The sequence below is a fragment of the Vipera ursinii genome, assembly GCF_947247035.1.
Source record: "Vipera ursinii genome assembly, chromosome: Z".
NCBI lineage: Eukaryota > Metazoa > Chordata > Lepidosauria > Squamata > Viperidae > Vipera > Vipera ursinii.
The window spans coordinates 18,071,068-18,095,667 of NC_139517.1; the positions used below are offsets into that span (position 1 = coordinate 18,071,068).

Consider the following 24,600-nt stretch of genomic DNA (forward strand, 5'->3'; position numbering starts at 1 on the left):
GGGGTAGGCAACCTTGGCTCTTTTATGACTCATGGACGTCAACTCCCAGAATTCCTGAGTCAGCTATGCTAAGGGGAAAGGGAGAGGTTTCCAAGCTGAGCCATGCTGGCTCAGGAATTCTGGGAGTTGAAGTCCATGAGTCATAAAAGAGCCAAGGTTGCCTACCCCTGATTTAGAGGAAGGGAGGTGGGGGGGGGGGAGGGGGGAGGGGGAAGGGGGGCTTTTTAAAGGAAAACTGTACTTTAAAACTTTTCAATAAAAAAAAAAAAGAGCCGAGGTTGCCTACCCCTGCACTAGACCAAACTGGCTCTTTTATTAAATATTCCTTACTGAAATTGGTGTGGTTCTTGCTTGCTTGATCTTGCCCGGTTGAGTAGGCATGACAGCACACAAGGAAAAAACAAAAAGTTCTAGCTTTGGGCATTCTCTCCTTGGCTGATTTTTCTAGCCAGATGATCTTTAGAAAGGAACGCATTCAAAAGACGGCATGTTTGGAGCCCACTGGAAGAGATTTCCTGCAGGAATCACTTCAAAATTCTCTCCTTCCGCAGCTGAAGCAGAACAAACTTTCATTAGCATTAAGATGGCAAGTACAAATCATGGCCGCAGATTGCAGTTGAGCCGACTGTAGGAGCAAAGGGGGGGGGGAGAGTACATGGATTATGTGTTACAGAAGGAGGCAAAGTTAAATGGGAAAAAGTGACAGCTGTTGTGGGTGGAAAGGAAGCTGAAAACAAACCGTAGGAGGAAAAAATGGAGACAAATCCTGAATCACATCCAACATGTTTTACTGTGTGTTTCTAGGTTCAAAGCCTGTGAGCCTTAGAGATGACACTTCCCAAACTCCGGCATCATTCTTTGGAGAAGAAGGTCATTCCTATTTCTCCAGACAGCCGTTCCTTCGCTCAGAAGTTTGTCGTACAGGGCTGTGGCATATGTCCGTAATGTACATCCCCAGCCTACAGTGTGATCAATCCTCCAGACCGTCTGTTCAGAGCTCATGGCAACAGCAATGGGCGTTGGACAGGCATTAAGACAGTAAGGATCTGGAAGAGGGAAGAGAAAGTAGAGGGTGATTGATGATTTAAGCTCTTCCTGTTGCTGCATCTGTTGAAACAGGTAATCTTTCAAGAGCCCAAGGAACAAGGCCACAAACAAGGAGCAGACCCACAGCGACACTTGCATTGCTCCAGGCCAGGAATGGCAATCTTTGGGTGCCTAGGAATAAACTCTTTTTTGCGCGGGGGGGTGGGTGGGTGGGAGAGAGGAGAATTGGGGGCCATAAGGAGTGGAGTGAGGATGAATCTATCAATTATATAAAGCCTGTTTCATGGCTTACACAAGAGGCTTCATATGTTCCACTTCACAATGATGGGGGTGAGAGGGGTTTTTTAACAGCCACCAAAAGATGTTTCTGGGTTGCAGGCAGCTGGCTGCCTATTTTAGTGGTTAGAATCAGGGAACTCCCATCTTTTGAGGATACGGAAGAGTCTTGACAAAGCTTCAGAAATCAACGAAGGCACAGTGCTGCAGGCAGGGAGGTGTAGGCATGGGACCAGAGACTCCAAATCATCTCTCAAAACAGAGAATGACAGCATTGTTGGGCAGAGGTGAAAAAAACCAAGAGGGCAGCTGAAAGGAAAATGTCAAGATATTTACATTTATAATTGGAACAGTGGGGGTTGTGTAATTAGTCAAAACACAGTTATATAGCTGACTGATTGAAGAGCGCTGGCTATGGCCAGAGGGAATTTATAGCTGTGATTGGTTGCCTTGAGTGAAAAAGGGGCGTTTCCTTATTTCCCGCCTTTTTTGCCCTGTGGGCTCTCTGTGATTTACCTGATGATGTTCCTGCTGTGTTGATTTACCTGGCTATGCTCCCGTTGGCCTCTCTTATTTACTTTGACTATATTTATTTATATAAAAACCACAAGTGCTGGTCAGCACTTCTGACTCCATTTGGACACCAGCTGTGCAATTCCCTGGCAGAAAAGCTCCCTTTGGAGTAAAGGTCTACTAAGGTGCCGTTTCTGAGTAAACCTGCATCCTTGAGGAGATTCAGAAAGAAAGAAAAAAAGCCTGATGGAGGATTATAGCTTCTAGGATAAAGCTTGCCAACTGGAAGTAATCCAGTCCTGGAAACTATGATAGATAAATGTATTGGACTTATATTGTGGTGTTGTTTTTTTGGTGCCCTTTGGCAACTGGAACCTTTGCTGCAAACATCGCTGATTCTGCACATTTTAGTCGAAACCTCCAATTCCTAATGGTTTCATAAACAGGGGAAGCCACTGTGGTGAGATTAAAAAGTCAAGATGGTGGCAGCTGCCTGATGGAAACCTTGCCCCTTTTACAGGCATGGAGGCATCTGATGTGTAAACATGGGGTGTGGCTTCAATTGCACAATTGTAACAACTATTCTAAGGGACGTGGTGGCTCAGTGGGTTAGGACGCTGAGCTTGTCGATCGGAAGGTCGGCAGTTTGGCGGGTCGAATCCCGAGTGCCGCGTAACAGAGTGAGCGCCTGTTACTCGTCCCAGCTTCTGCCAACCTAGCAGTTCGAAAGCACGTAAAAATGCAAAGTAGAAAAATAGGGACCACTACGGTGGGAAGGTAACAGCGTTCCGTGCGCCTTTGGCGTCTAGTCATGCCGCCCACATGACCACGGAGACGTCCTCGGACAAGCTCTTCGGCTTTGAAACGGAGACGAGCACCGGCCCCTAGAGTTGGAAACGACTAGCACGCATGTGCGGGGGAACCTTTACCTTTTAACAACTATTCTTACCCCTCCCACCCACCTCTGGCAGATGCCCCTCTTGATAAAAAGAAAGATTAGCTTATTTATGTTCTCCACCTGATTCTTCACCAGGAGAGCTTGCAAGAAAGCTTGTAGCTCAACGAAAGCTGTCAAACTAAGAAACTGAAGGTTTGAGAATCAAACTTTCCCCATAATAAGGATTTACATGCAGCAACCCTCCACTACAGAAGAAGTGGGCAATTTTTATGTCCCACAGACTACCTCTGGAAATAGGCTGGGGTGAAACTGATTTTATACAGGTAGTCGTTGACTTACAGACATTTGAAGTTACAATGGCACTGAAAAAAGTGACTTATGACTGTTTTTTCATATTTACAACCATTGCAGCACCCCTGTGGTCACGTGATCAGAATTTGGACACTTGGCAACTGGCGTGTATTTATGACAGTTGCAGTGTCCCCAGGTCATGTGTTTTACCTTTTGCAACCTTCTGACACAGGTGTCCCCAACCCCAAGTCCATGGACTGGCACCGGGCCACAGCATGCCAAAAACTGGGCCGCACACAGAAGCAGCACACAAAATCACGCCTCCTCCAGTCCGTGGAAAAACCTCTCCCCACAGAACCTGTCCTTGGTATCCAAAAGGTTGGGGGCTACTGTTCTGACATGCAAACCCAATGGAGAAGCCAGATTCAAGTAACAGCCATGTTATTAACAACTGCAATGATTCACTTAACTGTGTCAAGAAAGGTCATAAAATGGGGCAAAATTCACTTAAGAACTATGTTGTTTAGGAACAGAAATTTTGGGCAAAAGATACAAGTAGTCCTTGATTTACGACCATAACTGAGCCCAACATTTCTGTTCCTAAACAAGACAGTTGTTAAGTGAATTTGGCCCCATATTATGACCTCTCTTGACATGTACAACAGGATCTTGAGGAGGAAAAGGGTCCTTTGAGTACTCTTTCTCTAAATCTCTCCTCTGCTAGTGATGGTGGCTGTTAATTCTTCATCTTCAGACATCAGCTGAGTAATGGAGAAAAATAGGTGTCGCTCCTGCAAAGTATCTCCATGAAGGGCAAAGAAGGGACAAATGGCAAAGTGCGTGTGTGTGTGTGATATAATTACGCAATTGCTACAGTTCATCCAACATTTGTATCTAAATCATGGCATATTCATGATGATGTCATCATGTATACAGTGTCATTTTGGCACCATGGCGATTAGTTATGGAATCCACTCAGCTTCTGGCAGACAAGCTGGCCACAAACAACAGTTACAGATCCAAGTTACTCAATCAAGGACAAAAGATTTGAGTGCTAAGAAAAAAGTAAAAAGGATTTCGGAGAGGATAAATCTCTATTAGATGGAAGTTTGCATGCACACTCACCCATGAGAGCTTAGATGTCATTTTCTTAATTAGAGCAAGCAGCAACTGAACCACAAATGAATGTCGGAGACTGGATGCGTACATTAGGTAAATCTGCAGCTAGGTTGTGATTCAGTGTCTCACACAAATAGAACCACTAAAGTTACAACATTCCTTTAGCCAAGTAATCAGAAAGAAAGTGCTGTAACTTTCAGGCAGATTCAATGAACTTGATCATCTTGGCCAGGGGTGTCAAACTGCCAGCCCATGAGCCGGTTGCATCATACGGAGGCCGTGCCCCCCCCCCAGCTCCGGCAATGCAAAAAGAGTGGCGATAGGTCGCAACACATCACGTGACGTGGCAAGTTTGATACCCGTGATCTAGGCCAATGTTTCTTGCTGTTGGCAACTGGAAGATATGTGGACTTCAAGAATTCGAGGTGTGGTTGTGATGATGCAACGTATTATCATATATGGTGGACTTGTAAAAAACTCAAAGCTTTTTGCATTAAAATTTGGTGGAACATGCAGAAGATATTTAAGAAAAAGATAAGGTTTTCTCCACAGTTATTTCTGTTGGGTATTATTACAGATTCTACTGTTATAGATACTAAATTGATGTTGAATTTAATTACGGCAGCAAGACTTTTAGTAGCGCAATATTGGAAGAAGGAGGAACTGCCTACTATAGAAGAGTGGACTTTGAAAGTTTCAAACCTGGCGGAAATGGCAAAGATTTCAGCATATTTGAAAGAACAATCTCAACAGAGATATATTGTGGAATGGAGAAGATGGATCGAGTATATTCAGAATAAATATGGGACTAAAAAGTTTCATTTAGCATATGAATAAGTATTAGTTTTATATGATGTATTATTAGATATTCATTATTAGTTAGTTATTTAGTTATGTTTAAGGGGAGTTAAAGTGTGATAGAATTTAATGTGTTGTTGTTTTTAGTTAGTTAGCATATTTTAGCTTAAATTTGTAAAAGTTAATACCCTGTATTCAGCTCTGGGAAGTCGGGGGAGGGGAGGGCGAGGGAGGGTAAGTGGGGGGGGGGAGGGAGTTTTTAAAATGTATTCTAAAACTTTTCAATTAAAAAAAAGAATTCCCTAGCCAGTATAATGACTAAGAAATCATGGAACTTGAACTCCACATACCTTCAAGTTTCCAAGGTTGAGAAACACTGATATAATGTTACTTGGTGACTCTTTCATACATACCCCCTCTGCACATTAGCTCTTCCTTTTTTTAGAGCTTTTTGAAGGTTCATGCCGATGATCTCAATTGAAACAGGGGGAAAAAACCTCCCTTTGGCATATTTTGAAGAGCTCTTATACATCTGCATCTATTTCACTGCTGTATGGCCAGCACCTAACAGCTGAAATGAAGGAGAATGGGACTCAGACTGGAAAACCTCCTAAACTAGGCTTGCCTTTTAGTGTGACCAAATTACTACAGGCAATCCTTGACTTATGACCCTTTGTAAGTCATAAAGATCATAAAGCATATCATCATGTGACTGACACGGTGGTCATAAAGTGAATGCAGTGGTTTTTAACTGAACCCGTTATTTGGAATGGACCAGGGTTGTTTTTTTGTAGGAAAACAAGAGATAAATATTAGTTTTTAGCCAAAACATAAATTGTGGTCAAGTGACCACAGGATGCTGCAAATGGCCAAAAATACAAGCCAGCTGCTGAGTGCCCAAAATGTATCGTGTGACCATGGGGAGAGGGTAACCATCCAAACTTTGGAACTGGATTGTAAGCAGCTTTTGGGGGGGTGTCTATCATAACTTTGAATGGTCTCTAAGTCTCTCATCATAAGTTGGGGACTACTTGTCTTTACTTCAGAGGTGATAGGGTTATTACATAACTTTGAGATAGGAGGAGAAGTTTAAGGAGAAAAGTTGTAAATATTCAAACTCCTCTTCTGGACTGAAAATCTGGAGATGAAGACATGCTAGTTTTTTGTTGTTTTTTTTTTATCGGGGTGGACTTCTCCAAGTCTCTTCCATGCTTAAGTTCCTCACCTTTGTTTCTTTGTGGAATTGAGCCCGGCTTTCCTCAGGGACAATGCTGTAGGGTATGAAAATGTCCAAATGATAGAGCTCAGGATGTCCCCATAACACAATACGGTCTTCTCCAAGGTCCAGCTCAAGATTTCTCACTGAGATCTGTAGTAGTGGCGGGGGGGGGGGGAAGAGAAAGAGTAAAACACACTCAAAAAATTGCAACCAGTCCCAGCACTTGGGCTAGAGTTGGAACAGATAGGTACTTCCTGGTAAACCTCACACTATGGAATTACCATTTCAGGGAGGGAGATCTTCGCCACTAGACGATCTGGGTGACTGGTTGAGGGCTCTGCAACTATGGTGAATTCAGGAGCTGCAGCAGAGCTGAAAAAAGAGCAAAATGGACTTAAATTGGATAAGGAGAGCTGTGTCCAAGGCAGATTAAAAGACCACTGGCAAGTACAGAATTCAGATGGCTTTTTACGGGGCAAAACTGGATGGAAGACGAGAGATGGAACAGGTTATATAGTAAGCAGCATGTCTGTACTCCATACCGCAACATATTAGTGTTGGTCCCCTCATTGTGTACTAAGTGCAATCGGGGAAAAAGAAAACCCACATGCTACAATCCCAACAGTTTAATTCAGTGTCTGTCAACCTCGGCAGCTTGAAGATGTGTGGACTTTGAGTCCCGTGGCTAGCTGGGGAATTCTGGGAGTTGAATCCACATATCCTCAAACTGCCAAGGTTGAGAAAGGTTGAGAAACACGATTAAGTGACTCGTGTCCATTTTACAACCTCCTTTGCCATGGTTGTTAAGTGAACCACTGAGTTAAGTGAATCATGTAAAATGAATCAGGCTTCCCCCCACTGATTTTGCTTTCTCAGAAGCTAGCTGGGAAGGGTGCAAATTGCAATCACAAGACCCCGGAAGGCTACAACTAGAGTAAATTGCCAGTTGCCAAGCACCCAAATTTTGATCATGTGACTGAAAGCGTAAGGACTGGTCACGCTTTTTTTCAGTGCCACTGTAACTTCAAACAGTCGCTAAACAAATGGTTGCAAGTCAAGGACTACCAACGTTGCTACAAAGAGGTTAACAAATGAAAGTCTCCTTTTGCCAAACCATGCTGGGGCCTGAAATACCACCTAAGGGTTTTCTGAAATGTCAAGGTCATTATCACTATTTTCTTCCTATCTGCGAATCTATTCTTCCAGACACATTATATAAAAACACAGGTCTCCAAAGATGTTTGTAGGGCTGGGAAAAATGGAAGGAAAAGATAGACTGACTAGCAGAAAGTTGAAGGAACACAGTTACAGCAGCACCTGAAGCATCTGGTTAGAGACAGATCTCCTGAAGAATATCTATCCATGTGGTCACTAAGAATCTATGCTGATGCGATGGCACGTAATACATCCATTAATCCTAACAGATCTATCCTGCCCTTACCTGATAGGTGGGCAAGCAAGCCAAGGTTACGCTGTGCCAGTTCCACCACTATCCAGAATTGACAAAAGTAAGTCTAACCAGAACGGATGGACCTCAGGGTCAAAAGTCTTATTCCAGGAGGTCATATTAAGTCCTGAACACATAGAAACTTAATGTAAACCACTTTAAACCTGATTGTAAGAGGTTCCATTTTGGTAACAAGAGTTGTCAAAATGTGGAATATCTTAACCGAGTCAGTTGTCTCAGCTACTAACTTTTACAGCTTTAATTCCAACTTAATTTCTGTGGACCTCATTCCATACTTAAGAGGTTCCTACGGAGCTGTGCATAAGTGTACTAATGTGCCTATCATCTCTGTCACATTTTAGTTCTTTCATTTTGTTCCACTGAATTTGTAATTGTTGTTTGATGAAGGAATGAATGTATATATTCATATAAACACCATGTATAAATAAATATGCTAGTTTGGAGATGACATCTAGAACAGCTAGAGACCACTTTTTGGGGGGGAAAGGGGTGTGTGTGTGTGTGTGTGTGTGTGTGTGTGTGTAAAACGTAACAGCACAAGAAGGTGGTTTAGCTTAAAGGAGACCACCCTTCCCCACCCCCACCCCCCAAAAAATAGCACACCTGCTGTGCATTTCCTGGATGATGGGCTTGGATTTAGTGCGGATATTCTGTTCCGATATGGAGCCCATAAATTTCCTGTTCTTCAGAATCCGCCAGTCTGGGAAGGAATACAGACAACTATGTCAGCTGGTTGCAAAGGTACAAAGGAAGGAAGAGCAAGGCAAAGCTGCAGGGTCCCATTAAGATTGCTTATATTCAGGGAACCACCCCACCCACCAAAGGCCCTCCTTGCTACAATTCTTATTTTCTGTACCTTGGTTGCCGATGTCCATCTTGTATTTCTCTGACAGTCCTTCCATGGCTATGGTAAGGAAGAATTCTTTGAGAAATTGGTTGCTCTTGACATTGGCAGAGATAAGAGAGAAAGTTGAGAAAGCTTAGGCTCCTTTTTCTGATAACTGTGTTTTAAAAAAAATGGCTTGAAAATTTCTTTCTGCAATAAAATACTGTGCGCCTGGGGTGCACGCTCAGATGTGAATACTGCCAGTGCAACCCACCAGCATTTACATCGGAGACGTCCAATCTTGGTAATACGAAGACCTGTGGACTTCAACTCCCAGAATTCACTAACTAATTCTGGGAATTTATTTATTTTATTTTATTATTAGATTTATATACCGCCCTTTCCCGAAGGACTCAGGGCGGTTTACAGGGTATTTAAAAACCAAACCAATACAAAATACAAAAGTTAAAAAAACAATTAAAAAGATTAAATTATCCCTAAAAATAAAAACCCCAGTTAAAAATTCTCAGCCTGGGCCGGAGAGCTCAAAGAGCCAGGTCTTCAGGTACCGGCGGAATGAACGCAGGTCAGGGGCAGTCCTAAGCTCCACGGGCAGCTGGTTCCAGAGGGCAAGCGCACCCACAGAGAAGGCCCTCCCTGTGGGTGTTATCCGCCGGCAATCTTTTACCGCCGGCACCCTGAGAAGACCCTCCCTGTGTGAGCGCACTGGACGAAGGGAACTTGATGCTGGCAGCAGGTGTTCCCTCAAATATCCCGGACCCAAGCCATTTAGGGCTTTATAGGTCATCACCAGCAACTTGAAGGCTTGTGGACTTCAATTATAGTTGAACTACTTATAGTAAACAAGGCATACATATTATGCACCATACTGAGTGGGTGCAAAAAATAAAATAAAATAAAAAGGGATAGAAAAGACTCAGGGCCCTCAAATGCATGTAATTCACAAACATGTTCCAGTGGTGGTATATGAAATTTCAGTAAAGTCCTAGATTATTTTTGATTCAGAGATTGGGAAGAAAAAGAAGAGATAAATCAGGCACAATATAAAAGGATCAAGAGTATAAAATGCAAACGCCATCTCTGATGCCACTGGAGGTCATGCATTCAGCTTCCCGTTGAGCTGAAAAAGGCAACCAGATGAGCACAGGAAGGGAAGACTCCACTTTGGAGTTTCCAGATCCCAAACCCCCGTTAAAAAAAAAGGAAAGACTCACCTCTATTTTATTAAAAAAGTTGGTGTTGATGGTGACATCGTAGGCTGTGCAGCCATTACCACCTGAAAGGACAAAGGGAACGTTAAGCTGATTCCTAATGGAGAACGATTCTTCCTTAGGTCTACAATGCATATAAAATGGCTCTGTGTTCCTAGTTGTTCTTGAAGGGATACAAATACGTATAACAGAATAATAGAACAGAAATAACAGGGGGAAAAAGTACAGGTAAAACTCGAAAAATTAGAACATCGTGCAAAAGTTCATTTATTTCAGTAATGCAACTTAAAAGGGGAAACTAATATATGAGATAGACTCATTACGTGCAAAGCAAGATAGTTCAAGCCGTGATTTGTCATAATTGTGATGATTATGGCGTACAGCTCATGAAAACCCCAAATCCACAATCTCAGAAAATTAGAATATTGTGAAAAGGTGCAATATTCTAGGCTCAAAGTGTCCCACTCTAATCAGCTAATTAAGCCATAACACCTTCAAAGGGTTCCTGAGCCTTTAAATGGTCTCTCAGTCTGGTTCAGTAGGAATCACAATCATGGGGAAGACTGCTGACCTGACAGTTGTGCAGAAAACCATCATGGACACCCTCCACAAGGAGGGAAAGCCTCAAAAGGTAATTGCAAAATAAGTTGGAAGTTCCCGAAGTGCAGTATCAAAGCACATGAATAGAAAGTTATGTGGAAGAAAAAGGTGCACAAGCAGCAGGGATGACCGCAGCCTGGAGAGGATTGTCAGGAAAAGGCCATTCAAAAGTGTTGGGGACTTTCACAAGGAGTGGACTGAGGCTGGAGTCAGTGCATCAAGAGGCACCACACACAGACGGATCCTGGACATGGGCTTCAAATGTCGTATTCCTCTTGTCAAGCCGCTCCTGAACAACAAACAACGTCAGAAGCGTCTTACCTGGGCTAAAGAAAAACAGACCTGGTCTGTTGCTCAGTGGTCCAAAGTCCTCTTTTCTGATGAGAGCAACTTTTGCATCTCATTTGGAAACCAAGGACCCAGAGTCTGGAGGAAAAATGGAGAGGCACACACTGCAAGATGTTTGAAGTCCAGTGTGAAGTTTCCACAGTCTGTGTTGATTTGGGGAGCCATGTCATCTGCTGGTGTTGGTCCACTGTGCTTCATTAAGTCCAGGGTCAACGCAGCTGTCTACCAGGAGATTTTGGAGCACTTCATGCTTCCTTCTGCAGACAAGCTTTATGGGGATGCTGACTTCATTTTCCAGCAGGATTTGGCACCTGCCCACACTGCCAAAAGCACCAAAACCTGGTTCAATGACCGTGAGATTACTGTGCTTGATTGGCCAGCAAACTCACCTGACCTGAACCCCAAAGAGAATCTATGGGGCATTGCCAAGAGAAAGATGAGAGACATGAGACTGAACAATGCAGAAGAGCTGAAGGCCCTTCTGCAATAGCGATTGAAGCATCCTTGTCTTCCATAACACCTCAGCAGTGCCACAGGCTGATAGCTTCCATGCCACACCGCATTGAGGCAGTAATTGCTGCAAAAGGGGCCCAAACCAAGTACTGAGTACATATGCATGCTTATACTTTTCAGAGGTCCAATACTGTTCTATGTACACTCCTTGTTTTATTGATTGCATGTAATATTCTAATTTTCTGAGATTGTGGATTTGGGGTTTTCATGAGCTGTACGCCATAATCATCACATTATGACAAATCACGGCTTGAACTATCTTGCTTTGCATGTAATGAGTCTATCTCATATATTAGTTTCCCCTTTTAAGTTGCATTACTGAAATAAATGAACTTTTGCATGATATTCTAATTTTTCGAGTTTCACCTGTATATCTATGTTTTTTCAACACTATTTCCTCTTCGGTTAGGATGATTAGAAACGTGTATAATATTGCATTTGTATTCTGTAGCAAATGTTCTGCTGAGTATAGGATGCAGAGTAATCCACACAACAATCAAAATTAGGCAACGGTGCTGTCGTTCTCTGCGATTTCCAACTGCACCCTTGTGAAGTGCCTGAACTGAGAAGTCTGGGAGCAACTTAGAAGTAATTCTGAGTGACTTTTGCTACCTGTTAGTGCCATCCTCACTATTGCCAAAGATGGTTTTGTTGCTCCTTAGCCCAGCCAGATGATACGACCTGAGGAGCAATAGGGCATTCAATTAGGTAGATGGGAAACAACTATAATATGGATTCGTTTTACATCCACCTAGCACACCAGTGTGGGAAGGCAGAGTTTATTATAGGCCCCATTGATTAGGGATGAACATCTGGTGGGACCATGAAAAGGGACCTTCTCGGTGATGGCGCCTTCTCTACAGAACATCATTCTCCCTAAGATAGGGCCCTAAAACATGGTTTTGTCAGGGGACCTGGAGAATACTAATGGAGATGAAGCTGATCAAGTGGCTGTTTTGATGGTGTTGTTGCTGCTATGGGGAGTGGTTTTTTATAGTGTTTTTATTATTTGGTGGGTTTTTAAATAGCACTAGCAATAGCACTTAGACTTATATATTGCTTCATAGTGCTTTACCGCGCTCTCTAAGTGGTTTACAGAGTCAACAAATTGCCCCCAACAATCTGGGTCCCCATTTGGACCTCGGATGACCTTGAGCTGGTTGGGATCAAACTCCTGGCAGTGTGCAGAGTCAGCTAAAATACTGCATTCTAACCACTGTGCCACCACAGATCCTAGCTTATAAATGTTACAAGACACCGGGTGTCACCTATGTGTGAATTGGGCAGCTACTGTATATAAACCTGTTTAATAATAAAAAAAATTCCTAGTTTGTACCATTCATCTCAGCAGCAACCAATTTTCTAATGAGTTGACCACTCACTCTTGTCCACTTCTGCATGGGGTTCTCCCAGACTCATGGGGATCCGGAAGGTGGAGGCATTCTCTGACTCAATGAGGCAAGCCAGCTCTTCGTTGGTTAGGTCGGGTGGCGAAGGGAGGTGCTGGGATCTGCAGACATTGACAAAAATCTTCTCACCAGAACTTGTGTGGGTTTTAAGGCAGAATCCTAGGCAGGGGGGGAAAAAGGTGCCAAATGAAGATGTCTCACGCACACAGCCAAAACTAAAAGTGATAATATCTTTCCTGCAATTTGGCAGACCAAATTTCTTCCTGTCTTATTGTAGGATTCAAATGTGGTGGGATGCAAGTGGAAATTGAGCCCATCCACTGCTAATTAATTCTACGGAAATAAAGCAACGTCCAAATCCAGGTTGTCCAGGATCAATAAAACTCTGTAAACCCTATAAAATCTTACAGATCAGGCTAGATTGGGCTTATTTGAACAATCCCAACCCTACCCTACCCTACCCTTTTTACTCTACCTCTGTCCCACCCACAGCAGCATAGCAACTGCAACTGATATTTTTTCTAGCTTTCCAAATTCACCTGCAAAAACTTCTCTTTTGTTGCGTTTAAAAATCTTCTCCGTTTCGATATTATTATTTTTTACATGACAGGAATATAATGTAGTTATTTTTGTAATAGTCTACCCTTTTTGAAATAGTGTAAAATATAAACGTTTATGACTGGTTGTCTTTGAAGTTACAATGGACCTTTCCAGAGCTACTGACAGCCCCTTTTCAAAGTTACAATGGTTGCATCCCCTCCCCACAGACACATGATCGCATTTTGGGCACTTGGCTATCAGCTCATTTTTATGGCCCTTTAGAGCGTCCCACAGTCACATGACAGCAATTTGTTGTGTTTTTGTTTCCCCACTAGGAAAAATGCATTCACATAAAGACCATATAGCATTTAACAATCGCTGCAAAACTGTAAAAAAAAATCAGATCGGGTCACATGATGCCTCAAATTATGACCAGAACTCTGGGCTTAATTATGGCCATAGGTCAAGGCCTAACTGGATCGTTCCCTTATCCATAAGCTTTTCCTATTCTCTTTCAGGTCCTAACATCCCTATTATCTCACACATCTCCCTTGGAAATCAATAAAGGAAGGATGGAGAAACAAACAGAAAAAGAAGCAAATTGTTGGGGAAATGAGCAACCATGTGCAATAAGATAAGAAAGGCGAAGAGTTTCTCATTTCCATCTAGGTCTGAGAAATCTTCTCCAATATCTTAGACCTTTTTCACATTCCTTTTGTTTCATTAAGCAGGTCACCTTTTGCGGCAGTATTTTTTTTTTTTACCTGGAAGGGGGCGGATGGGCTTGGATTCTGCTGGAGAAGGCACAGAACCCTGGATATTCTGGGCTGCCTAGGGGAGACAATGGTGGGATGTGTTTATAAATCCTGCATACCTCAATCTGTCAGCAACCACACTCAGCAACCACACTCCAGCTCCCCACCACCCGTCTGTGCCCCACTAGCCCATCTTTTTTTTTTAGTCATATCAATGTATTTTCTTTGTGTTCTTTTTCCTTGTTTTATTGTTCTATTATTTACTATTGTTGTTTTTTTAAAAATCCCATTTATATCCCGCCCTTCTCCGAAGACTCAGGGCGGCTTACAATATAAAGCACAAATCAATGTGCTTAGCAAAAGCCTTCATTCTATGTATATGCCTGCTTATTAGGGCTTTCGGGGGGCCCCCAAGCGGCATTATTACAAAGTCAGCTTATTGCCCCCAACAATCTGGGTCCCCATTTTACCTACCTCGGAAGGATGGAAGGCTGAGTCAACCTTGAGCCTGGTGGGACGCGAACCTGCACTAATTGCAGGCAGCTGGTGTTACTTAAGGAGGCATTAGCCCACTGCTCCACCAAGGCTCTTGTTTAAACATCCTTATTTCTTTCTTTTTATTTATAGTTGTGAGCCACCTAGAGTAGCCCCATTGCAAGATAGAGAGATAATCATCACCATCATCATCGCCCAGTGAGGCACCATCTTTATGTGGTTGTAGGGCTCGTGTACTCTGAGGAAGATGAGAGCTATGCCAGAGGTTCAACTATACTGGACAGGTCTCATCAGAGGAGTCAGACAAAGAGTGTCTTTCCCATGAAAAATATGATGAGATGTAAATTTCAGAAAACCATAGTGGCTTGGATGTCACCTGGGTTAACAAGGTCCGCTCTAGATATTGGAGTTCCTGGATTATCTGGTGAAAAATGGGTTACAGGACTCAGGACTGTTGGATGAGCAACCAGGGCCAGCAGCTGCAGAACTACTGGAAGGTTTTTACCCGTTGCAAATACACAGTGATTGAAAACAAAGAAATAATGATCTGTTATTACAGATCAAGTCCAACAAGAAGAGGATATCTAAAACGAATGCACCAGTTCTGGAAAGAACAACATCCAGAATCAGAAATAACAGAACAAAGACTAGCAGATCAATGTCGATTTATAATAGAAAATAAAGTATTCACAGAAACAGAATTGGACGAACTGCAAAGGTTTACCCAGGGCAAAGAAATCAAAGCCTTGCCAGAAGTAATTCAGAATGTAGAGGCAAACCAGAGGGAGTTGGCAGTGAAGGAATCCAGCAGAGATATACAACTGTTCTCATTTGGAAACCAGGCACCTCTTCCTCAGGAAGAACAAAACCCTCTAACTAAAGAAATAAAAGAATTGAAACAAAGAATAACTGAGCATCCAGAACAGCCCAAAAACAACAGAATAAGGCTGCATTGAAGCTTGTTCCAAAGAAACAGCTAGCACAAGCATTAAAAGATGCAAATACTGTAATATCAATTCACTGCAAGAAACAAACCAACAAACCACAGCTGCAGTTATAACTGAATACCTGGGAAGCAAAATCGACAAAGAAAAACAAACAAGCAGTGCACCACAAAAATGGGAGGTTAGTCTAGAAAATAAGACCAGCAAGTTAAGATCTCATGCAAGCAAGCTAAAACAGATGAAAGAAAAGAAGCTGAAGAACAAGAAGACCAAAGAATACCTAATCAAGAAATACCACTTAGAAACAAGGAAGATCAAGGAAGCACTGGAAATAATAAAGCAGCAAGTAACAGCTATAGCCAGGAAAATCAGTAGATACGAAGCTCGAATTGCACATTTTAGACAGACCCTCCAATTTCAATCCAATCAGAAACGTTTCTACCAATCCATCAATGGAGAAACTGCAATGAGTCAGTAGCTGACAAGGAAGAAACAGTGCAGTTCTGGAAGCAGATCTTCATCAAGAGATTGAAGAAGATTTTAAAGTCCAAACTCAATGGAGGAAATACCATGAAGGCAATCAACACCTGGGCAATTCCAGTTATTAGATGCACAGCTGGAATAGTGGACTGGACTCAAGCAGAACTAAAAGCAATGGATAGGAAGACCAGAAAAATAATGACAATGAATCATGCCCTTCAGCCACACAGTGACATTGACAGACTCTATCCACCAAGGCAAATAGGTGGGTGTGGAATGCTGCAAGTACGTCAGATGGTTGAAGAAGAAAAAATGGCTTTGGAAGAATATCTGAAGGACAATGATGAAGATGCACTGAAATTAGTATATCAGGAAGGCTTCCTGACTACTGGAGAGACCAAACTGGCCTACAAGAAAGACCAAATGAAGAACAGAAGCATGGGAAGACAAAGCACTACATGGCTGGTACATTAAAAAAATAGCTGAGATAGCAGATAATAACAAGACCTGGCAATGGTTAAGAGCAGGAAAATTGAAGAAAGAGACCGAGGGACTAATTCTGGCTGCACAAGACAAAGCCTTAAGGACAAATGCATACCAAGTCAAAATTGAGAAGACAGCAACAGACAGTAAATGCCGCCTATGCAAAGAAGCTGAAGAAACAGTGGACCACCTGGTAAGCTGCTGCAAGAAGATCGCACAGACTGACTACAAGCAGAGGCATGACAAAGTAGCAACAATGCAGCATTGGAAGATCTGCAAGAAGTATCATTTGCCTGCAAGCAAGAACTGGTGGGATCATAAAATAGAGAAAGTCATAGAAAATGATAAAGTTAAACTGCTCTGGGACTTCAGAATTCAAACAGACAAGCACCTGCAACATAACACCCCAGACTTAACAATTGTCGCTAAGAAAGACAAAAAAGTCTGGATAGTCGACGTGGCAGTGCCTGGAGTGCCTAACTAGAGAAGATAACAAAATACAAAGACCTACAAATAGAAAGACTGTGGCAAAGGCAAGCAAGGGTAGTACCAATAGTAATAGGCGCCTTGGGTGCAATCCCAAAACAACTGGAGCACCACTTGAACACCATTGGCATTGACAAATTCGCCATTAGTCAACTGCAAAAGGTGGCCTTACTAGGAACTGCTTCCATCCTGCGACAATATCTGTAATACCATCAAACATCCACATCTGCCTATCCCAGGTCCTTGGTAAGGACTCAATAGGTAGACAAAAATGCCAAATCCACTCTGAACATCTGGCTGACTATGTGATGATCAATAATAATAATAATAATAATAATAATAATAATAATAATAATAATAATAATAATAATAGTTGTTGTTGTTGTTGTTGTTATTATTCATCTCATTCTCTAGGAGTGATCTGACAGACTAAATCAGTCACACCTGCAAGGGCAACGTGGAAAAAAAGACAAAAAGAGGACAAAGCCACATTAACCTGGAATTTTGGAAAGTGTAGATCAGGCATGTCAAGTTGCCGGCCCACGGGCCAGATGTATCACATCGAAACTGTGCCCACCCCATTGCTGGCAATGGGGAAAAAGTCCTGATACATCGCGCGACGTCATGTGACGTCGTGAGTTTGGCGTGCCTGGTGTAGATCAACACTTTTGGTACGTGCCATGTGTAGAAAAGCTATCATTGTGCATCATAATAAACGAGCAGTGTCATTGGACATCACACAAGGGCTCTGATACCAATTACAGTGGAGTTCCAGCTTCCTCCCAACATTACCAACTATTTGTAAAACTGCATACATATGCTAAATTGATATCAACATCACCTAGGTATAGGCAAAAAAAAGTTTAATAAATACAATTTACAGCGATTACTACTGAGAAAAGTAACCTTAATAAAAACTAGAATTAGGAATGACATTTAAGCACATTTTAGCCCCTTCATAAAAATGCAGAGAGAGATCTGTCTATTATCTCTGATTAACTAACAAGTTTAAATTGCTTTTATGAAAACCAACTCAGAGTAACAACATACATTTATAGGATCATGATGGCTTTACTGCTGTGTGTCTGGCTCCACTGCCTTGGTGGAGCTGTGGGCTAATGCCTCCTTAAGTAACACCAGCTGCCTGCAATTAGTGCAGGTTCGAGTCCCATCAGGCTCAAGGTTGACTCAGCCTTCCATCCTTCCGAGGTAGGTAAAATGAGGACCCAGATTGTTGGGGGCAATAAGCTGACTTTGTAATAATGCCGCTTTGGGGGGGGGGGCTAATAAGCAGGCATATACATAGAATGAAGGCTATTGCTAAGCACATTGATTTGTGCTTTAGATTGTAAGCCGCCCTGAGTCTTCGGAGAAGGGCGGGATATAAATGGGATTAAAAAAAATTAACTATGGATGTATAATTTAATTTAAAACCATAGTTCTATCAAATTTCTGACAGCACTGAAAGCAATAGCCTTGAACAAGAAATAAAGACATCTTTCCCAAAATTATTTCTGACAGAGCCGCACAGCCTTATCTATATACCGGCAGAGATGGTTCAGAGGCAGCCCCTCCCCCATTGGCTGTCCGTCAAAAGAAGTGGATAGTTGCAATATTTATGGCCCGGGAGACCACCTATGGCTTCCATAATCACTTTTGGGAGCTCCTAATCTCCTCTGACTTAGGTTGTTGAAAAAATGATGGTATGCTCTTCTTTTGAAGAGGGGAAAAAAATTAAAAAATGTCAGATGAACTATAAAATAGGAACGTCAAAGCCAAAAAGCCTCAACCTCCTACAATATGCCAGCCATACCCACTCTTCAGCCTTCAGCCGCCCAAAAACATCAAATTATGAAGTCACTCTTTCAATTTAATGTGACAAGAGGGGAGAAATAGCTGGATACATAAGGAGGGAGCATATTAAACTGGATGGATTTAGTTTACGGGAATATTAAATATTTTATTAAATCAAGACGGGGGGGGCGGCTTTTTTTGTTCTAGCATGAACTCTGCCTTGTTCCTGCTCCCTTCTGGATCGGACACTCCTTCTATAACCTCATTCTGCTATCTTATGGCAGGAGTACTGCTTCTGTTGCAAAAAAACAAAAAACCCAACATGTATCTTAAATTTGAGAGAAACTGCCCTCAACGCACCTGAAGTAGAAGGCGATTGAATTCTTCTTCCTCTTCTCCTTGTAGCTCAGCCGATAACAAGGACTTATCTGTAACGGATGTCATGCTGAAACTGGTGGGCCCAATAGAGTCTGCAAAATGAAGCAAGGGTTAAGAACCAAAATTGAGAAGAAAAGAGACAGACAGATTATACCAGATTTTCCCATTTGGGATCTGTCAAGATGTGTTGGACTATTATAACCATAGCAGTGCAAAACTAGTGGTGTTGCTATCCAAATTTAATAGGCCACTCAAACAGTATCAGATTGGGGGGGGGGGGAAACTGCATTGAGGCCTAGGGTCAGGAAGAAAATTGCCTAAGGCTGAAAGACAATTATGTACGGTGCTTATGCATGTTGCTCAAACCTTCGAAAGGTGCAGCAGAGGCAAGTCTATTAGGGTGGACTCCCAAGAAAAAGCCATTGCTTATCCATCCTTCCCTTCTCATGAACTGAGAGGTCTAGAACACAGCCGCCATGTTTTTTCCATGGAATAGCAGCAGAGTAACAAGGCAGAGTCAGTCTAGTGCACGGGTCGGCAACCCGCGGCTCCGGAGCCGCATGCGGCTCTTTGAGCCGTCTCCTGCGGCTCCGTCGCCAAGTGCGCATGCACCTCTCCGAATGGGCAGTGGTGCGCGCGCACCTCTCCGAATGTGCAGTGGTGCACGTGCACCTCTCCAAACCTTTGGAGAGGTTCGCACGCACCTCCGCCCGAACGGGCAGTGGCGTCGCTCGTTTGGAAAGCTGCTGCGGCCCGTTTGCAAAGCTACCGCGGCAGCTTTCCAAATGGACGGCGCCACCGCCCGTACCGAGAGGTGCGCGCGCAGCTCTCCAAACCAGAGGCATGCACCTCCGCCCGAACAGCCAGTGGCGCCGTCCGTTTGGAAAGCTGCCCCGCAGCAGCCTGCAAACAGGCCGCGGCAGCTTTCCAAACGAGCGGCGCCACTGCCCGTTCGGGCGGAGGTGCGCGCGCACCTCTCCAAAGGGGAGACCCGTCGCCGTGCATGTGCCTGCCAGTTTGCGCATGCACAAAATGTTTTTTGCGCGTGCGTAGACACACACGAGCGCACTTTTTGTGGCTCCCACTTTTTTGTTTGTGTAATGGAACCGGTTCCGAATGGCTCTTTTCCTTTTTCCGGTTGCTGACCCCTGGTCTAGTGGAATGATTAAGATATCAGGCTAGAACCCCAAAGGCGGAGAGATCTAATCTTACCTTGGGCACGAAGCCAGCTGGGCGATGTTGGGCCACTCACTTTCTCTCAGCCCTATGAAAGAAGCAATGGCAAACTACTTTTGCAAAACTTTGCCAAGAAAACTCCAGGGACTTGTCCAGGCAGTCTCCGAGGACTGGACAAACTGAAAGGGGGGGGGGGGGGAAAGGCAGAAATGCTGAAAGTTTTGATAAACACTATGGAAGATAACTTCGAAAGCACATAAAAATGCAAGTAGAAAAATAGGGACCACTCCGGTGGGAAGGCAACAGCGTTCCGTGCGCCTTTGGCGTCTAGTCATGCCGGCCACATGACCACAGAGACGTCCTCGGACAAGCGCTGGCTCTTCGGCTTTGAAACGGAGATGAGCACCGGCCCCTAGAGTTGGAAACGACTAGCATGCATGTGCGGGGGAACCTTTACCTTTACCTTTATGGAAGATAACAAAGAGGTTTACAGCCTCTTAAAGAAGAATAAATGAATAAATGATATATTTTTGTTTTTAAGATAGCACAAGGCCCTTTTTTACTTCTGCCACTGAAGACCAATGCAGCCACCTCATAGAAAAGTTACCAAATTAATATTATAACTGCAATTGCAGTCCATATAAGAAAGCCATAGAAGATCCCGGCATATTAAACTGGTAGACTCCTTGTACCACCCAAACCAGGCTTCAACTGATAGCAATAGCAATAGCATTATATACCATTTCATAGTGCTTTACAGCCCTCTCTAAGCAGTTTACAGAGTCAGCATATTGCCCCCAACAATCTGGGTCCTCATGAGTCAACCTTCAGCTAGTCAGGATCGAACTCCTGGGAGTGGGCAGAATTAGCCTGCAATACTCCATTCTAACTACTGTACCACCACAATTGTTCTGATTCCATTGGCCTTGTTTTTTAAGTCCATTATTTATGGCATCAACCTCCCCCTTCCCTCCAAGAAAATCAGAAAAATCTGTTTTCTTTCTTCAGTCTTATAATATCCAAGCAGTGTAGACTAGAATAAACAATTAGCCAATAATTGCCTAGCAACCTAAATAAATAGAAGAAAAACTACATTATAATCTGGCTATAATAGATTACTCCTATTTGAAATTTCTTCCTTTTGCTGCGACTACCCCTTTTATTACAACTCCATTCTTAGTTTGGCTTTTACCAACCCACCTTTGACCTCAAATGAGTGCTGAGACTAAAGCAGTCAAATCTTACAATCCTCATTGAGCTTAGAATAGGGGTGTCAAGCTTGCAACGTCAAGTGACATGTCGTGACATATCGTGACTTTTTTTTTCATTGCCAGCAATGGGGTGGGCACGGTTTTGCCATGATGCATCCAGCCCACGGGTCGGCAATTTGACCCCTCTGGCTTAGAGCAACTGACATCCTATGGAAATGAATATAGGCAAGTCTCAATTAGTGCACTTAATTCATCCCACAAAATGGCTGAATTGTTCAAATTTGCACTATTTGAATGATATTTCTCTGGAAAATAGGAAATCTTAAGATTCTCATTTATCCCCAAATAATGTTAAAACAGGTAAGAAAATATAGTGTCTTTGGTCTAGAGTGGTTAGTGTTGGCCTAGAGGAGATTGGTTGTGTACTTGGTTCACATGGTGTAGTAAGATGGTTTGTTGTCACTGTGTGTTGGGGGGTGGGAGCACAAAGGGAGGCTCAGCTAATCGCAATGTACACATAGTTGTACTTTGACAATAAAGGTTCATTTCATTTCATTTCATTGAGTTCTAGATCTTTCTTAGGCATGAAAATTGCCTGTGTGAGCCAATCACTCTCTCAGCCCAACCCTCACAGGATTGTTGTTATAGAGAAAATAAGGGGAAGGAGGAGTATTAGATATAAAGGCAGAATGAAAAATATTCAAAAAATTTACATTCATAAGCTCTCACCCAAGTGGTTTTCTAGGACATTTTTACCTTTTTACTACTATACTCACAGTACCCCCAACATATTCATATATTGTGTTAATGTTAATATATTGGCAGACAGCAAACAGGACCTGGTATCAATTATTTAAATATAGTCTTTATTAAGGAAAAAAATATGGATTAAAAAATTACATAAGGAATCAGAAAAAAGAAAAAGATTTTAAAAGATCAAAGAAAAAGTGACAAAGAGTAGAAGTCTAGACCAGGGAAGTAAAAATATCTAAAGAAGTGACTTCTGATTTTCTTTACAAACATAATTTGGTGGTTACAAACATAATTATCACCACTTTTGCCTTTCCAAATTATATATTACCAGTTCATTTTGGTCCATTTTCCCCAAAAAGTCCATGAAAGTTTTCCAGTCTTTTATAAAAAGGGTGACCTTGCTATCCACATATAAATCACATTACTTATTAGGTCAAATTTTGCACTATTGGAACTCACACTAACCAAGAGCTACTTGTACAGTTGACACACACACACACACACACACACACACACACACACCCCTGTAATTTTATCACTTTGAAATTGTTAACTCTTAAGGACAACATTGCTTTCCAGCCCACATTTAATGGAGAAGTAAGCCATGGCTCCACTCTCTAATCTTTGCGGTATCCTTTACAGCAGGGGTCTTCAAACGTGGCCCTTTTATGACTTGTGGACTTCAACTCCCAGAATTCCTCAGCCAGCATGCCTGGCTGAGGAATTCTGGGAGTTGAAGTCCACAAGTCATAAAAGGGCCAAGTTTGAAGACCTCCTGCTTTACAGATATGGGATAAGGAAAATAATCCCAATCGAGAAGAGCAAAAAAATAACATTTTTTTAAAAAATACGCCGGGGCTCCATTTTTTTTTTACTCACACGCTGTACAGCAAAAAAATATGCCGTGGAGAGAAATTTCCTCTGCTTTCGAGGTTTTTTGGGGGTGGTTATTAAATTATAACACGCGCACTCACACCTTGGTACGAGGCTCTGACCAACGAATTTCACCCTCTCTATTCACCGAGAGCCGGGACGGAAAGACGCACCTCCCAACTTGGAGAAACTCCCCGTTCGTTACGTTGCGCGCAGCAGGGAGTTGTTTTTATAGACTTCAAGATAAGCATAGACGTAGAAACTTAGAGAAGTGAGCCTGTACAAGCAATGGCAAGACAAAACTCCTTGATTTGAAAAGGATCGATATTTCAACGTCTATGTTCACCTGGCATTGCTTTGGCCTTGGATTTTATCTCAATATCTGATAGCCCTTGCCTCCGTTTTACCTGACCAGGGTAGCACTTTAAAGCGCTATTTGTTTAGGAAACGAATTGGCTTAATTATAATAATATAAAGCAGTGGTTTTTAACCTTGGCAAATTTAAGAAGTCTTAACTTTAAGAAGTCTAGACTTCAGCTAACCGAATTCCCCAGCGCTTCCAACTCTGTTGGCTGGGAAATTCTGGGAGCTGAAGTGCACATATCTTCAAGTTGCCAATGTTGATGTTGGAAGATTCACCCTGACAAAACTCCCATATTCTCATCAAGGTTGACTCAGCCTTCCATCCTTCCGAGGTAGGTAAAATGAGGACCCAGATTGTTGGGGGCAATTAAGCTGACTTTGTAATAATGCCACTTGGGGTGTGTGTGAAAGCCCTAATAAGCAGGCATATACATAGAATGAAGGCTACTGCTAAGCTTGTAAGCCGCCCTGAGTCTTCGGAGAAGGGCGGGATATAAATGGAATTAAAATTTTTAAAAAATAAAAATTAGAAAAACATGCAGACACACTTTTATTTTCTGTAAAAGCCTTTTGTTGAACTTCTGTGACACCTCATAAAATGTTGCCAAACCCACGCTTGCCTGAGGCAAGCCAGCAATTCGGAAAATCATATAGCAAAGCCAAGAACTCCTTGCCCTGCCTCTGATGGGATTAACTCCCAAAATAGAAACTGGACAAAAGAAATATCTGTCACTGCGTTTCTTTTCTGTTTGTCAGCTCCGCACGTCTCACTCTGTTTCTCTGCCAGCTGCATTGTAATCTTATCAATGCAACCAAGGTGATTGTCACATGTCCAGCCATGTTATGGTTTCATGCCTAGAACTGCTATTAAGTGCGCATGTCTACAAAAGTTTTCTCACTTTACTTTTTTACTTTTTCTCTTCTCTTTGTATTCTGTCTGATGAGAGGATGTAGTCAGTTAGGAGTTTTCTTTTGCTTTCCAATTAAAGTTTTATATACAGTAGAATATGCCTCGGTTTTGTTTATTTTTACCTGATGTTTACCATGCATCAAATGAACCACGGTTCATCGCCCTCTGATAGGGAAGTATTAATTTATTTTCCCTGACAATATCACTTAAGATAAGAAAGGGAACATTGGACAACCATTAAAACACAAAAGAAGGAACCAGCAAACCCACAGCCCTAGGGCAGAAACAGCATATAAAAATCACAACCCAGGACTGGGAGACCACCTTGCAAGGCAAGAACGCTGAAGTCACTTCTCTGTCATTTTTTTTTTTTGCCTTAGCTGCTGTCCTTAAATTTCTTCA

General features: G+C 42.6%; 1 protein-coding gene across 3 annotated transcripts; it reads right to left on the reverse strand.

Annotated features, from left to right (window-relative positions):
* Window positions 1-771: 771 nt before the first annotated feature.
* Window positions 772-23,141, reverse strand: PIH1D1 (PIH1 domain containing 1). Of its 3 annotated transcripts, XR_014494126.1 has the most exons (12): window positions 23,029-23,141; window positions 20,125-20,267; window positions 18,895-19,004; window positions 13,862-13,928; window positions 12,531-12,716; window positions 9,691-9,752; window positions 8,486-8,570; window positions 8,233-8,329; window positions 6,443-6,533; window positions 6,168-6,311; window positions 5,356-5,513; window positions 772-1,046 (listed from the first exon to the last, which is right to left on the reverse strand). XR_014494126.1 is itself a non-coding variant. In XM_083376624.1 (11 exons), exons 3-11 carry the CDS (start codon window positions 18,976-18,978, stop codon window positions 999-1,001), a joined length of 864 nt encoding a protein of 287 aa, XP_083232750.1. In that variant the 5' UTR covers window positions 18,979-19,004; window positions 20,125-20,267; window positions 23,029-23,137; the 3' UTR covers window positions 772-998. The 3 variants fall into 3 exon arrangements, 2 of the variants coding, with proteins under 2 accessions (XP_083232750.1, XP_083232751.1); XM_083376624.1 differs by lacking the exon at window positions 5,356-5,513 and having other exon boundaries at window positions 23,029-23,137; XM_083376625.1 differs by lacking the exon at window positions 5,356-5,513 and having other exon boundaries at window positions 20,125-20,176; window positions 23,029-23,132.
* Between the last annotated feature and the right edge of the window lie 1,459 nt (window positions 23,142-24,600).

Bases quoted from the DNA above. Each gene is read 5' to 3' on its own strand.
- PIH1D1 (XM_083376624.1), bottom strand. From the start codon at position 18,978: ATGACATCCGTTACAGATAAGTCCTTGTTATCGGCTGAGCTACAAGGA. The intron at 13,929-18,894 runs GTGCGTTGAGGG...TGTCTCCCCTAG, and splicing joins TCAATCGCCTTCTACTTCAG to GCAGCCCAGAATATCCAGGG. The intron at 6,312-6,442 runs GTAATTCCATAG...CCACTACTACAG, and splicing joins AGATCTCCCTCCCTGAAATG to ATCTCAGTGAGAAATCTTGA.